The 17,037-nt window shown below is 34.2% G+C and overlaps 1 protein-coding gene across 2 annotated transcripts in view; it reads right to left on the bottom strand.

The window, feature by feature from the left end:
- Positions 1–826: 826 nt before the first annotated feature.
- LOC126855119 (FERM domain-containing protein 5) overlaps positions 827–17,037 on the bottom strand; it is a 33,934-nt gene continuing 17,723 nt past the window's right edge. The window contains exons 4-11 of one of the 2 annotated variants that reach the window (XM_050602508.1): positions 16,131–16,307; positions 12,670–12,881; positions 7,063–7,218; positions 5,850–5,938; positions 4,213–4,439; positions 3,707–3,871; positions 2,619–3,113; positions 827–1,809 (exon numbers count right to left, since the gene is read on the bottom strand). In XM_050602508.1, the coding sequence (XP_050458465.1) occupies positions 1,376–1,809; positions 2,619–3,113; positions 3,707–3,871; positions 4,213–4,439; positions 5,850–5,938; positions 7,063–7,218; positions 12,670–12,881; positions 16,131–16,307 (1,955 nt within the window). In that variant the 3' untranslated portion in view covers positions 827–1,375. The remainder of the gene's footprint in view (positions 1,810–2,618; positions 3,114–3,706; positions 3,872–4,212; positions 4,440–5,849; positions 5,939–7,062; positions 7,219–12,669; positions 12,882–16,130; positions 16,308–17,037) is intronic. The other variant, XM_050602509.1, reaches the window with a different exon arrangement.

The following is a 17,037-nucleotide window of genomic DNA, read 5'->3' as shown; positions in this document are numbered from 1 at the left end:
ACATAATGTCATCTCTCACATTGGAGAGAGCGACCTATATATAATATATTACATATCCGCTTTGTATGTATGTGTTGTGTGCTCTCTACTTTGCGTCTCTCTCTTCAAAATACATCCAAATACTTTTCTTTTGTCTATTATACCGGCGTGATCTTTTCGCGTCTTACATTCACGATGCATGGAGGAAACCTCGCGTCTAGAGAAAGAGAGCACTCTTGTCCTTTTTCACAATAACACGATAGGCCATTCGATAACCAGTATCGCACTAATATCCGTCTGAGATTCTGGAAGGTGTCGCTCGCATGTATCCAATTAAATCAAACTTTTATTACAGTTAAAATTCGTAATGCATTCCTTTAAAGTGACGACACGATTAAAATATTGCAATGTAACGAATACAATATGCAATTACAATTTTATTATAACGAGAAACAGTTTGATTCTATGCCATTTTTAAAATAAATAATTCGTTTAATATTTAAACTTTTATCTCCATAAAGAAAAACTTTTTTAATAAATTTCTAGCAATTATTCAAAAGTTAAAATTCAATATTTAAATGTAATCTACATATTGATACTTATTTTTCTCATATTTTTGTTAATCAAATAATAACATCTCTCTATTACAGAGCGACATATTTTTGCAATTATTATTATTTCATAATACTGACTGAATTCATTAATATCTGCATTTATGTAGATCCTACTGAATCCTATCGAAATAGCAAGTGAGTTAGCAGTGATTTATATTACAGTCGAATCTATGAGAAGTCAAGGGAATTTGGTGAAATGAAAATAAACTCGGAAATAATATGATCGAAAAGCATAAAAAAATTAAATCATATAGATAAACATAATTCTATACATTCTGTTTACGATTACATACAGGTTTTTTTTTTGTACAATTAGCTTTTGTTTTCTTTTTTACAAAATTCTGATTTTTCGTCTCGTCTCGAATCGAATGGAATATGTTTATCGGGCGTCAAAGTTGCGTTCCGTTTAATCTCTTCGACACGATGCTTTTTATTTTTCCTTCTCGTTCCGGTCTACCTTCTTAGCCTTACGGTAACACTCAATCTTTTCGGGTCGAAGCACTCACTCGTTCGTGCGACCAAGCTGCGACGCGACGACGCGCAATGGAGAGGGGGAGAGGGTGGAGAGGGAAGAGAGAAAAGGCGCACATTTTTTTTTTCCGCGACTAAGCCGTAAATCTCTCAGTCACGAGTCACGTTCGCGACTTGGCACTGAAGGGAGAGATAGATAGATAGATAGAGAGAGAGAGAGAGAGAGAGAGAGAGAGAGAGAGAGAGAAAGAGGGAGAGAGAGAGAGCTATGCGACGACGTAGGACGACCTCGGCCCGGTCATCTTGTCGCATCAGAATAGGCCGAGCTTGGTCCGCAGGAACTCCTTAATCGGAACGTAATATTGGCTCCTTAAGGCCACCATTTCTGGCGTTTTACGCAGGCTATTGAACAGCGTAGTGTCCGTCTCAAACACCAAAACCGTCACGATAAACAGCACTGTGATCGTGAGCATGAATGCCGGTATAAAGAGCCTGATCACGTGCAGGCTCTTGTGTCTGAGTTTAGCGCCCGCCGCGCGCCGAACGTCCTGGTGATGTTGCTGCTGATGGTACTGCTGTTGTTGGAGACAGAGCTTGGAGTTCTGTAGCTTCTGCATCTTCGGTACGGGCGTGACCGAGCGGCTGTATGGCTTGCCGGACGCGTCCAGCAGCTGGCTCTCCGACGACGAGTGGTCGAAGGAGTCCCTGAAGTAATAATCGTTCGCCTCGCCCTCATGCTGACCGACTGTAACAGAAAGGATGCGATCGATGCTATTGAATGGTTGCGTGAGTGAACGTTGTTGCGTAAGGGACGTTACAGGTGCGGTTTTGCTCCGAGATATATTAAAACCGCGTTCATCAGGCTGACGCGAGATTTTTCGCGATACATAATTAATTCTGTGTACGTGTACATATGTGCAATAATTTTTCATTTATTTTATTGCGATTTCATTGAAAAAAAAAAAAATGATACAAAAACATTTTATATCACGAGCGATAGCACTCTTAGATAAAAATTAAATCGCGACGTAAGAATATAAATTGTCAATTTCCACAAACAGAGGAAATCGAACAGCTGACTGTTTGACATAAACACACATATATGCGTGCACTCTCATAATCATCCCGTAGTGAGATTTATATTAGATATTTGATACGATCATCGTTCTTGTCGATAAACGATTTGACTGTATAGGATTAATAGAGATTTTTGCTAGAATTTTGTACAATTTAATCGAAAGTGGCCGGTTGTTTGATAGCCAATCGACAAACAACGATTCGCAAAATATCTCGCGGATCTATTATAGGGGCTATTATATTATTGTCGACTTTTATTAAACATAACAGGCGCAAGCCCATGCAGATCGCAGTGTCGGAAGCGTAACATAAAGGAAGACAAAAAGCAGGATCCAACAACGACGTACACGCAAGGTATAAAGAAAGGAGATAGATATTGAGCAAACTGAGACAGAGAGAATAAATAAAAAGAGGAAATAAAGAGGAAATAAAAAACGTTCTCTTTCATCGTCCTGGGATCTCTCGGGGCGCTCTTACCTCCTGCCTTCTGTCGATCGAATCCGTTCGACAGAACTGACCTGATGGCCAGATTCGCGCAACCGTTGGCGGTCTTCGTCGTCGTCGTCGTCGATCCGTCGAGCTCGCTTACCTCTACGCGCGTTTTTTTACCGTCGCGTGCGGGACTCTTTTTGATCGGGATGCGTCCGTTGGCGCTCGCCGGCGACTTGGAGCTCTTGATTATCAGCGCGGTCGATCGCACCACCTTCGGGCTCCGCTCGTTAACTAGGGCGTTAATGCGCTGTCGCACGACGTGCTCGATGTCGCGACCCGCCAGCTCCTCCGAGCCTATCACTATTTTCTGACTGTACAACGGTTGCGGTCGGTTCAGCGTGCTCTTGGGAAATTTCAGTTTGGCTTTCGCACGGTTTGTGATGGTGGTGTTGGAGGTGGTGGTTGTGGTAGTAGTGGTGGTAGTGATGGTAGTAGTAGACGTGTGGGTGGCACTCGCATGCGTATCATTTTCGTCTACGGCTAAAAGAACAGAAAGAAAAGAGGAAAACAAATCAACCGAGGGTCTAAAAAAAGCCAAAGAAGCGGCGGCGATCGTAAAAAAAGGGGGGGGCTGCGCAAAACTTGACTTGTCCGAAATTTAATGAACAATGTAAATGGACGACGATAATTCAATTCACTTGGCCTGGAGTATGACCTCCGCTTTTTATGAAAGAACCAATATATGTCAGCTTCGCAATTTTCTAATCACTTCCTTTGGTATAAAAATTACTTAATCTCGAAGAAGAGCATACGCTGACGAATGCCGTTATTACACTTTATCTCATGCACTAATTTCTAATCTTCTAAGCTATCTCCTCGACGATTCACATTTTATCCGCGATATTATATCTAACTAAAGATACATTTCTCTTTCGCAAGGGTTTGAGGCGAGGCTTCAAATAATAACATAGATCAATGTATTCGCTTTGCGTTAACTCTCGTGTACACATGCGTCGGCGGCGATGGGCCGGGGGAGCTGAACGAGATTAGGAGATCCAACATTTCGAACAGCAGACAGAGAGAACGAGGGAAAGAGGCGGAAAGAGGGAGAGACACGGCCGTCACAAACTAACCGTTGTTTCTCCTGGCGTGAATCTCTTGGTCCTCGGATACGGTCTCCAGAAGGGGCAAGGTATTGTCTGGACAGTAGGGCGAACTGAGGACCCCCGCGCCGCCCTCCAACATCCCGCTGCCGTCCAGGCCCGCGCTGTGACAGCTACGCGGTAGGCTGGAGTATCCTGAAAACGCGTGAAAGGAGAAGAAATAGCTATCGTGCGATATTCGTACCTGAAAATATCGCGTTCATCGACATCAGCAACTCGATCGTTCAACGATTTATTATTGTCCTTTTTCATTTTTATCGCGTTGATGCTGCTGTCGCCGCTGCTGATTTTACCGTGACATTTATTCCACCCCCCTCCCAACCCTCCCCCTCCACCTTCCTCCCCTTCTCAATGGTAAACCTCCTGGTGAACTTCCTACTGATCTTCGTTGGAAAGCGTGTTTATCTTTCGTTTAGCGATCCCAAAATAGAAAATAGTAAAATTACAGGACGATGTAAACAGAGAAAGCTGCTCACGTATTTCGACGAGGTCCTGGCTCGGCGTGCTGGGAGTAGCCGGTACGCTGCTGGCCTTCCTTCTCAGACACGTCGTCTGGCAGCGTTGAATCGGCGGTTCCTCCTTCCGGAGCGGTCCAACCTCTTCCAGGACCTCCCTCTCCGTTCTTCCGGTATACTTGAACTTGTAACCCCAGGAGAAGATGGAACCGCCGCTCACCACCGGCGCGTCCGACGCCCTCGGCAAGCTGAGGATAAATCCATTTGTTGCGTTAAATAATTCTCTAATACTCTAGATTGATAGAAAAATATAAAATAATGTACGCCGTGCTTGGTAATTTTAAAAACCGAGTTTTTTAAAATTGGAATGAGAAACTTTGATATTTAATAGATATAGAAAAGATTTTAGCATAAATATATATATATATATATATTCGTATGTAGATGTGTGTGTATGAAATTAATCGAATTTCGTTTCGATAAAATAGAGCATATCAAGATTGCAAGCTACTTTTCTTAATCTGTGCATTAAAAAAAATCGTGAGATATAAAAAATTTTGATAATTTATTTTAATAACTTTATAAAGGATCCATGTGCGACGATCTACTAAACTTTTCTTTCTTTAATATATAAGCAAAAAATTATTATTTCTTGTAAATAAAGATTGTAAAAACCGAGTTTTTTTTTTAAATGGGATAAGAAACTATGGAAAAAATATTTTTAGGTAAAAAATTGTTTTTTAGATAATTTTGAAAAATAATGCCAGTTTTCTCCGAACAAAAGATCGTATAGGATTTAAATTAATTAATTTTATTTTCTGGGTCAGTAACCAATGGATGAGCTAATTACTTCGCGTTTGTTTAATCAATTGAATAGGAATATTTTTAAATAGATTAATTTTGATTATAATTCAACAATATTTTTTTGACGTTCTTTATTTTTAAAGTTTCATAAAAGTTAGAAGAAAACTCTCTCAAGCATAGCTAAAGTGATGTTATTTTTATTATTTTGTGGATCAAAAGTGAAAATAATACAGGAATCTGATACCTAATTTTAATAAATTTAATTTTTCCAAGCCGTGCATCAAAAGTTAATAAATAAGCAACAAAATTAGATTTTTGCCATAAATTTTTGAAAATGGACATTCTGAGTAATTAATGGGGTGAAAAATCCATTTTTAAGGAAGTGAAAAACAGTTTTTCATCCAAGGCTTCTGTCTTTTTACTTTACCTCTTTAATTTCTAATCGTATATACTCGCAGCAATTCCGCTTAATAAGCATTTCCGCCATCCATCGGAGCTCGCGGTTCGAAGGAAACATAAAATTTGGCCGCGGCGATAAACCGTGCACGTAACTGCCAGCGATATTTTTCACGAAACGAAATGCATCTTTTACACATCCGAGAGCCACTTTTACGATCCAATTACTTATCTCGGAAAATTTTGGAATAGTTGCACGTACAGCGAAAGGCGCGCTTATTCGCCCGCAAAAATATTTCGCAAACTTAACATTAAAAATTAAACACCTGCAAATGATTAAACTTTAACGCGAAGGAAAGGATCTTATCCTCGGTGTTAAAAAAATCTGTCGTTAAAAAAATTTCACGCAAAAGAGTCGGGAAAATCAACTTAGATAAGAAACTAATACGTGCACTTACGTAAAAAATAGCATCTGTTCAATGGCGCATCTCCACACGTGACGACAATTTGTTGCTGTGGGACACTTGAATCCAACAAGATGCTTTTTCTGCAAATTGCAAAAATATGAAGACGCTCGAAAAATATCTTTTATATTTTCGGAAAATCGTTTTACATTTTCCTCAATAGAATATAAATTTAAAATCGATTTCTCGTCTTTGGTAAATAGAAATAAAATCGATTTTCCGTCTCTATTCAATAATATATATTTCGTTAGCTTTTTAAAATATTAAACTTTATATTAAAAAAATTTTTTTAATTTTATATAAATTAAATTTCGAATTAAAATTCAATAAGTCGCTCTCTCACCTTCGTCCTTACGTCCTGAGCGGGCATACAGAGAAATAATAGGATTACTTAATTTTTAATTATTAAAGTATCTGACGTCACATGTGCTTATCGCACGCACATGCTGCACGCGAGCGAAACATGCACGAATAAGAACGCGCATTTTTACGTACAACATAGTACTATATAATGCTCCTAATCAAGAATCGTAAATAAAATAATCTTTTTTCAAGATTCAAACACATTTCTTTGTTTTCAAGTTACACATGCAACATACTGTCAAGAGAGTATCCAGTTTATTTAAATATTTATTATGCTTAAATAAATAAGTAAAAAATGAGAGCTTTTTTCACTTTACTTATTTATTCATATTGTCAGTTCCTTAATAATAAACAAGAATGTAAATATAAATTAAAGTAAACAGGATACCATAATCTCGCATTATCGCGTAATTATTTAAAATCTTTTAATTTTATTTCAAGAGAATTTAAATTTACTTTCTTTTCTTAATTTCAACCTCCATAATTTTTATCTTATGGTTACTTTCTGATAAATCTAATAATTTTAGTGTTATTTTAATTTTTCTCCTAAATTTTTTTCTTTTTTTGGCAATTTTCTTCAAAACGAAACAAAAACGAACAAATCTCTAAAAGATTATTTTTTCTTATTAGTTAGTTTATCGATCCTCCAGATGCTGTCAAAGTTTTGATATTTAATTTCGGGATACCCTGTATATTTTTGACGATATCTTTGACGTATCTTTTAATTTCATTGATTAAAGCACCGACGTAACAAAATATTTTTCTATAATTGCATTCGTAATAAGTCATCGCGACACTTGACAAGTCATCTCGACCGGCAGTACGCAAATTCGCGTTCGCTTACCTCGTTTATCGTCACATGCACGATAAACATCTTCCCTTCAAAGTTGATCTTTTGAACTTCCGACCAGCGGAAATGTTGTATCTTCCGTGAGTCTTGAAACGTCAGGATCCCGCAGTGGTTAATGCCCAGGTGGAGCTGTGTACCCTTGTCAGGATCCTGTGTATATAAGTGTAATGTGAACATATTTATTAGAAGATAAAATTTCAACGCGTACAGATGATGTGAGTAGAATTTCAAAAATTTAATATTATAAATTTAGTTAATATATTCGGTGATTTAAGGATGTATATACCATATGTCGAACGTTGACAAAAGTTTAGATAAAAATTTCGTAGATTGTTGTATTATTTCTTCCGAGTAGCTGTACAAAACCTGAGCACAATTTTCTTAATAATTTGGAAATTATTTAAATTTAAAGTTTGTATTGATTCTTATGGAAAATCGCGTATTGTAATACTTATTGACAAATTTGACAAGGAAAGAATTGTCAACAAAATAAAAATTTTCATATTTATTAAAGTTTTTTTAATAAATTGAAAATTTATTAAGAAGTTTATTAAAAAAATAAGTAAAAAATATTTATTAAAGTTTTCTTAATAAATTGAAAATTTATTAAATAATTATTATCTATATTATCTATAATTTATTATCTAAATCGACTTTTGCACAAATATTTATTAAAGTTTTCTTAATAAATTGAAAATTTATTAATATATTAATTATATATTAATTAATAAGTAACTGAAAAAAATTTTTTTTGGAGATAGAAACACAGATAAAATATATATAAATTTCATTACCCATTATCTTATTTAATTCTCTCTAGTTGTACTTGTGTGTTTGTTATTAGGATTAATTTTTTCCTCCATAGATCTTTTCTTTTTATTCGTTTCACAATTCATTCATAATCTTGTCGCGAATTGTGGCATTTAATTGTGACATTTAATAATTGTGACATTTAATAATCAACAAGTATCCTCTTGTTCGTTACGCTAAAACAGAAAATGTATAGGCGAGTGATGCTCTTTTTCGAACAGATGAAAACATCGTCGTGTTGTAAAAATGACATTTTCCCTTAAACGGAAGACGATCGCGACTGTATGCACCGCGATTATTTCGAGCGAGAATGTCACTGTCCAGGCAGGAAGTAGAAAACCAATAAACGACAGATGTTACCCGCGCTTCGTCGCGACAAAAATGCAATGAATGCATCTCGACGAATAATAGCGGGATGTTTTTCTCGCGAAGCGATTCGAAACGCGAGATTATTAGTTCGCCGCGAGCCGCAGCTTTATTTGTCAGCAAGTGTTCCGACCGAGATAACGGTTGAAGTTTCAATGGGCGCATCGATCGAACTAAATATATTAATTAAACAAATAGCGTCGGCATTGAAAGATGCGCCGATGACAGAATTGAGGAATCGTTCAGAGTTCTTCCTCTTTACAATATCTTTGCGTAGAAATGATTCTTACGTATCGATATAGACAACAAGTAAGAAATTGTGCAAATTAGAAATTTCCTCATAATTTTATTTCCTTCCCTTTATAATATCAGTAATCTTTTTTTTAGAAAAATTTAAAATTTCATAAAAAATCAACTCATTCGCCAATTCTCATCAAATTCAATACCAATCATTCTTTAATGATATTCTATTCGCGTCAAAATATTTAGCCCGATATCTCAAAATTTGCGGAAGTTAGGGCAACACCTTTCTTTTGAAAAATTCAAAATTTTATAAAAAATAAACCCCTTCTCCGATCCTAGCCAAGTGCAATATCAACCAATCTTTAATGATACTCTATTCATATAAAAAAAAATTTACCCCGTTATCTCAAAATTTACGAAAGTTAGAGCAACTACATCTTCTTTTAGAAAAATTCAAAATTTCATAAAAAAATTAACCCTTCCGCCAATTCTCATCAAATTCAATACCAACTATCCTTTAATGATATTCTATTCGTGTAAAAATATTTAGCCCGATATCTCAAAATTTGCGGAAGTTAGAACAACACCCTTTTTTGAAAAATTCAAAATTTTATAAAAAATAAACCCCTTCTCCGATCCTAGCCAAGTGCAATACCAACCAACCTTTCATGATACTCTATCCATATAAAAAAAATTTAGCCCGTTATCTCAAAATTCACGGAAGTTAGAGCAACGTCCTTTTTGTGCACATACACACACATACGGACATTTTGTAAAAATATATTTTTTCGACGTTTTAGAACACTCTGAACACATTGGCGTCAAAATTTGAAAAAAAAAAAATTTACAAAAACAAAGCTTCCTCTATGAGGAAGCAAAAACAATACGAGATGTCACATAAAGCGTGGATTCTCATAACTTTTACTTACGTTCACTTCTCGATTTCTATTGATTAGGTAGGGATCAGTAACGAGCGAACGAATCTTCAACCGGGGGAGTTGTCAACAGAGTATAATAGACGCGCTCTCGAGGAAATCGCGCGCAGGGATTGTTCCTCGTTTGAATATCAATGAAGGCCCCTTCATATCCCGCGATAATGGAGGAAATGTCAATAATAGAATATTGGCTTTATCTTCGAAAACATTTTCCAACATTTTCTTATCAATTTTGTACGTGATTCTATACAGGGTGTCCTAGAATTAGACGAACAAAAGCTGGTTGTAAAGAGCATCAAAACAAGCCATGTCCGCGAATAAGTCGTCTAGAGAATCGGAGACTAACAAAAGGATACCTCGCGAATCCGAAAACTATGATTTGGAAATTTTGGAAACTTTACACACATGTATTCATTAAATAAATGAATTTAGAAATTTCCAGCAGCCCGAAAACGATTCTAAGAAATAAAGTCACCCTTCATACATAGAAAGGCTTTTTGCTTTCTTCGATATATCTCCAAGATTATTCGAGATATCAAAAAATATTTTACACAAAAGTTTTGTGTATAAAAACACCTCTATTCAATCACATTAAATAAAAATTTTTTAAAATAATTTTTTTCAAAAATTTTTGCCCTTGTTAATCTTTGATTCTAGCACCAAAATGTCAAAATTGGCTTGTTTTGATATTTTTTATAACTACTTAAAAATTATCGATTTAATTCTGGAACATCCTGTATATATTGAAATTAAATGATAAACTGGTGGAAATGAAAATCCACTGTAAATACTCCGGTATTGGCTTACATTTGATAATATCCGTAATCCCGTCTCTGCAATGACGTTTATATAAAAGCGTATTATTCATATTTTGCAGATAAAATAACAATGCAAATAACGCTTATGCGATATTTGTGATAATTATGTATAACGTTATTTTACATGTATTTCTTAAATAATATTTTAGTCATTGTATAATGATAATGTGTGCGTAACGCTATGTAATAACTTAGATATGTGTTTGTAACGAAATGTCACGTGTATCCTGATGAAATGAAAGGGAGAAACCTGCGGATTTATGAAACGGACATAAAGTACGATCGTTCGCCGCGCGAAAAAGATAAACTGGTTATAAACTATTATCGACGTAGGCGAGATGTATGACTTTTATCCGCTACATTCTGTCATGATTTCTCTCGACAAGTTCATCTATCAATCTCAAAACTCGCGATCGCGAGACCTCGTTATTTTTACGATCTCTATTTTCGATAAGAGTGAGACAAACGATATAAACAAACAATAAAAATTCCTCGACAAGTTTCAATAGAATATTTTGATAGGGAGGGGAAGGGGATTGACGGCGTATGTAACGTTATTGTCTTGTTTGTTATCAGTGATACGGCGAAGCTCGAGGGCAACAGCACGAGTCGCTCCGTGTGTCGTCGCATTATCTTTGGAAAAATGGTAATTATTCCAATCAATTATTACAATTTGCGATTAACATTTTATAGACGTGTACTGTCTGTTGACAGCAGAGTCGTGACGAGTAAACAGATAATGCCATTTTCCTGGTCGAGTAAATCGTAGTTTCATGTGATCGCAATGTTTTCGACGTTTATAAATTTTCAAACCTACCTTGCTCGAGGAACGGAACGAATTATTGTCAGGCAGTTTACATTTTGTGTTACAGTTTTAATTTGTAAATTGAAGAAAAATATCTTTTCATTAATCTGGAATAAAATAATAATTCGTGTGTAAAATTAAATAATAATTTTTAAATTTAATAAAAAATAAATTATTATAGATAAAAAAATAATTATTATAGATAATTATAAATAATTGAATAATAATATAATTAAATAATTATATTAAATAATTATATAATTAAATAATTATAAATAATTATTATTTAATAAAATTTATCGCATTTATTAAATCCGATTTTAAATTAAAATTATTATTTAATAAAATTTAATAATAATTTTAATCTAAAATAGGATTTCCTGTTAAATACAAATCAATAGAATACACAATTGCTTCTCGCTGCATAATTTGCAAATCAATTCTTGTTTGTTTGAATTTTCGAAATTTACAATGGACTGGATGACACGTGAACTCCATTAATAAAGAATCGTGCAAGAAGTAACATTGATATATATATACACGTCTCGCCGCTGTCGGTCGAAAAAGTTACGTGCAGGATTTTGTCAAAGGAAAATACATTACGTCATTAATGGATTTAATTGTATTGCCGGAAATAAAGAAGGGCGTCATTAGCGAAAGGGAACGAGGGAATGTGAACTCGCCAGAATTGGTCACGCTTTCAACCCGTTAACAATGCTCAAGTTCGTTCTAGGATATTATTTTTCGTCCTATTACATTATTGTTAGTCCCGATTACTATATATGACACGATATTTCTATTTTTTTCCGGGATCCTTCTTTAAGGATGTATGTGACATATGTCAAAACATTGACAAAAGCATGAAAATTTCGTAGACTATTCTATTATTTTTTCTGAATATCTTTTCTAAAAATCTGAGCAGAATTCTTTGAACGGTTTGGAAATTATTTAAGTTTAAAGTCTTTATTGATTTTTATGGAAAAAATTTGACAAAGCAAAAACATTGCTAAACGAAATACAAATTTTCACTTATATCAAGAAAATAAATATTTGTTCAAAACTTGATTTAGATCCATTTATGCGTTTAAAAATTATTTATTAAAAATTGTAGAAAAATATTCTCTCTCTCTTTGTAAATTACTCGTTCTTTTTTTTTTGTTTCCTGCGATTAATTTCAAGAGATATTCACGATTAAAAGTTTTGTCATAAATTAGAAAAAATATTAATTATAATTATTTTCTTTAGCCATAAAAAATATTATTATGCGATTACATTATTATTTTAATTATAACATATTATTTTGTGATACTTTAATTCATTTTATAATCTAGATTTATTTATTTAATTTTTCAAATATGGGAATTTTTTATTCAAATTTTTCAGTATGGGAAACATTTTTTTTAAATTTTGACAATTTTTTTTTGCTACTATTGTACAACCAAAACATGCTGAAAATATCCTTCGAAAATACCGAGTTTCGCGAGATTCTGCTAGAAACTTTCCGCTAATAGTCTAAGTAGATTGAAATGAAAGTGAATCGAGAAACGAGTTTTCGAATGGAAAATTCTTAGACACCGTTCATTCACTGTCGCTAATAAAACACGTACGAGATAAGGAAAATTACCTTGACCGGATGAGGATCGACCGCGTACGTGTCCAATTGCGAGGCTATCCTAAGGAAATAGTTTTCCGCCTGTTCCGGTGTGAAGCCTTTTAACTGTGCCTGATGTATCTCCATCGCCTTCTCCTCAATCGTCGGTGTCTGCGTCTTCAGCAATTTGTGCTCGGAGATATAATTCCCTTCGTGAATCTCGGGATCGTAATCTCCCAGTTCGCCTGAAACAGTACGGAGAAAGAAAATTTCGCTCCGTTATTTGTAGCCACAGGCAAGATAATGTCGATCGTTAACAAAATTATCAACCGCGCGTTTTCTTCTCTGTTTATCAGTTTTATTTTTATCAATCAAAGTCCTTAAAGGCTGTAATTTTCTAAATCGTAGATTTCCTAAGTCGAGAAACACTGTATGCGTCAATTTCGACGAGGAAATAGACGTTTTACGACCACAATTATCGAGTACACTGACGGTAGATGGCTTGATAAATGAATGCCACTCATCGCGAGTATTATTCAATAGCAACAGAGAGCGGACAATCCGGGATAAATCGTTTCACGACTGAGAAGCGATCGTTGCTTCACCAGAATGTCAAAGACAAATGACGAGAAAAGCGCGAACAAATCTCTTAGGATTATCAAACTTGCGGCAAATTTCTTCCTCTCCTTCAATCGACGAGAGAGCCTGCGTGATAAGAGCTATTCGTTTTATAAGCAAGTAAAAAATTGTGCAAATTAGAAACTTTCTCATAATTTTACTTCCTCCCTTTTAAAATATTAGTAATCTTTTTTTAGAAAAATTCAAAATTTCATAAAAAATGAACTCTTTCATCAATTCTCATTAAATTCAATACCAATCATTCTTTAATGATATTCTATTCATGTAAAAATATTTAGCCCGATATCTCGAAATTTGTGGAAGTCGAAGCATGCACAGACATTTATCGAAAAATTCCAAATTTCATAAAAAATAAAGCCTTTTATCAATTCTCATCAAATTCAATACCAACCATCCTTTAATGATATTCTATTCATATAAAAATATTTAGACCGATATCTCAAAATTTGCGGAAGTTAGGGCAACACCCTTTTCTGAAAAATTCAAAATTTTATGAAAAATAAATCCCTTCATTGATCCTAGTCAAGTGCAATATCAATCGACCTTTAATGATACTCTATTCATATAAAAAAAATTTAGCCCGTTATCTCAAAATTTACGGAAGTTAGAGTAACTACATCTTTTTTTAGAAAAATTCAAAATTTCATAAAAAATTAACCCTTCCACCAATTCTCATCAAATTCAATACCAACTATCCTTTAATGATATTCTATTCGTGTAAAAATATTTAGACCGATATCTCAAAATTTGCGGAAGTTAGGGCAACACCCTTTTTTAAAAAATTCAAAATTTTATAAAAAATAAACCCCTTCTCCGATCCTAGCTAAGTGCAACATCAACCAACCTTTAATGATACTCTATTTATATAAAAAAATTTAACCCGTTATCTCAAAATTTACGGAATTTAGAGCAACCACATCCTTTTTGTGCACACACATACACACATGCGGACATTTTATAAAAATATGTTTTTTCGATGTTTTAGAACATTCTGAACACATTGGCATCAAAACTTGAAAATAAATTTTTTTTTTTATAAAAACAAAACTTCCTCTACAAGGAAGCAAAAAAAGTACGAAAAATCTGCATGAACAGTGGCCTCTCTTATGTAAAGAGAAAGCGCATCGATCCTGTTCGATTATGCAAAATAAAAAGAAATTCTCGCTAAAATGGTTACCGTCAAGGTCAATAAAAAGAAGGGAAGCGAAGAACGAGAGAGCTTTTTTTTGCCATCAGAGTGCGATATGCCGGGGTTCGCGTTGAAAGGTGAACGACCTAAGAATTGATGGTCGACGATCCAAGTTTTAATACAAGGAGTCACGATCGGTGGAGAACCGAATGGATCTCTCAATAATGAAATCGTAAGAGAAGCAAAAGGTTGAATATCTCACTTACGTAAGAGAGAGAGAGAGAGAGATAGAGAGAGAGAGAGAGAGAGAGAGAGAGAGAGAGAGAGAGAGAGCATCGACTCCCGGGAGGTTTACTCTCCAGACTAACTCTTCGATCGCAATCTATAAGATTCTATAAATAGGCTCTCGCATTTATCTCGTTATAAAGCACGAGAGACTAAATTTAACGATAGAAATACGCGTTAGAGGCGATATTAGATTATGGCCGTTTTATCGAAGCTAAACACACGACTCGGTACTGAAACAACTCGTTAACGTGATTAAATCGTTATATAGTCGAACATGAAGTGAAGTAAAACCACGCAATCATACGTTTTACCGGAGCGGCTCTATTCGATCGATAGACGACGATCAAGGGGTAGGGGGTGGGCGATACACGATGACCGTGGATGGGTCACTGGAAAGGAAATCCTGAGTTATGGGATTTCCGAAGTCGAGATAAAGGAATAAATTGAGCGAACGTATGAAATGGAGAGAAGTTGAAGCTACGAGCACCGCGGCCGACAAACGTCATACATTATTTATTGCTCGCGAATCCGATACTAGATATTTATGTGATTGTATTTATCGTTTATCGACAAATTTCTCTTCGCGATTTCATGTTTATATTTATCGCAGTTCTTCTTTAATTAGTAAGAAAATTAATCCTCTCTTGAATTCGCACGTAAAACCTTAATAAGTATCTTTGACAGATGGAAAATAACATCTTTTAGACGCGTTGAAAATAAATAAAAGAAAAGTAAAAAATAAAAAATTGAAAATAAAGGAAATAAATGCAGCAGTTTATTTTTTATAAAATTTTGAATTTTTCAAAAAAAAGGACGTTGTTTTAACTTCCGCAAATTTTGAGATATCGGTCTAAATATTTTTATATGAATTAAATATCATTAAAGGATAGTTGGTATTGAATTTGATGGGAATTGGTGGAAGGGTAAATTTTTTATGAAATTTTGCATTTTTCTAAAAGAAGATGTAATTGCTCTAACTTCCGCAAATTTTGAGATATCGGGCTAAATATATTTTCTACTGAGGTTTTTTTTTTACTGATATCATAAAGAAAAGGAAATAAAATTATGAGGAAGCAATGTGCGAGTTTTTGATTTGCACAATTTTTTACTTGTTTTGTTTCTTGATTGATGAAAAGTTTTTGTCATAAATTAGAAGAAAATATTAATTACAACTACTTTCTTTTAAGAAAATATTAAAAACCATATTATTTTCCGATACCTTAATTCTTTTTATAATCCAGATTTATTTATTTGATTTTTTTAAACATAAGAAATATGTTCTTTTTTTTCTTTTTTAAATTTCGAACAGCTTCTCAAAACATTCTTAAGAGATCAAGAATTGATTGAATGTCATGATTCCTGATACCTCGTTAATTTTCTCTTTCGTCGGCTTTAAGATGGAAAATTAATGAAAGAAAAATCAGAATTAAAAACTTACTTTGGATGATGCAAGCCACCAGTAGAGCTGCCTCGCCAGGAGTGCAACACAAACGCCCGTAAAGGAGGTCCCTCTTGAGCTGCTGGTAAACTTGATACCTGGTGATCTCCTCTTTTAACCGCAGAGGATCGGGCGGGTAGAATTTCACGCGAAAGCAAAGCAAAATCTCGTGCATGTCTGAAACACAGTATATAACCAGTGCAAAAGACCGGACGTATCTTTTTTTTTTTTTTTTTTTTTTTTTTTAATCGATGTCTCCTCGCCTACTCGAATCCGTATAAAGGAAAACGCTCTGGTGCAGCTTCCAGCACACTTCTTAGTGACCTCCCTACATAATTCATGCTCATTGCAAAATATTACTCGTATAATTATAATTTTCGCGCATCATAAAATTCTATGAATACAAACGCATGTTAAATTTATGCCTCCAAGCTGTCATCACACCCTAGCTTGCGTCAAAACGCAATCTAGTGTAATTTTATAATTAATTATAATTAATTAAATTATTCAAATTATAATTATAAAGTTACTAGATTTCGATTAATAAATTTATAATTTATAATAATAACAATAAAAATGATAATAATAATAATAAAATTAAGAAAAATAATAATAAAAAAATAATAATAAAAATGGTAAAAATAATAATAATAATAATTTATAATTTATAAAATAATAAAATAAAATTTATAATTTACAATTAATTATTATTAATTAATTATAATTCTGCCAAGCATTACGTCATAATTATAACATTCGCGACAATCGATTATTTTTCACAGATCAATATGTAAATAAATCTTCTCTTTTTTTGTTCAGAGAATACACATGCGAGCTTTAGCTTGCGCGAATTCGTGTGATTATCCGTGTTATCACGCATCCCGCGAGAAAACGCTGCGAGCGCGCC

Source organism: Cataglyphis hispanica, chromosome 15 (assembly GCF_021464435.1).
Source record: "Cataglyphis hispanica isolate Lineage 1 chromosome 15, ULB_Chis1_1.0, whole genome shotgun sequence".
Lineage (NCBI taxonomy): Eukaryota > Metazoa > Arthropoda > Insecta > Hymenoptera > Formicidae > Cataglyphis > Cataglyphis hispanica.
This window is presented reverse-complemented; position numbering and strand designations above follow the sequence as displayed.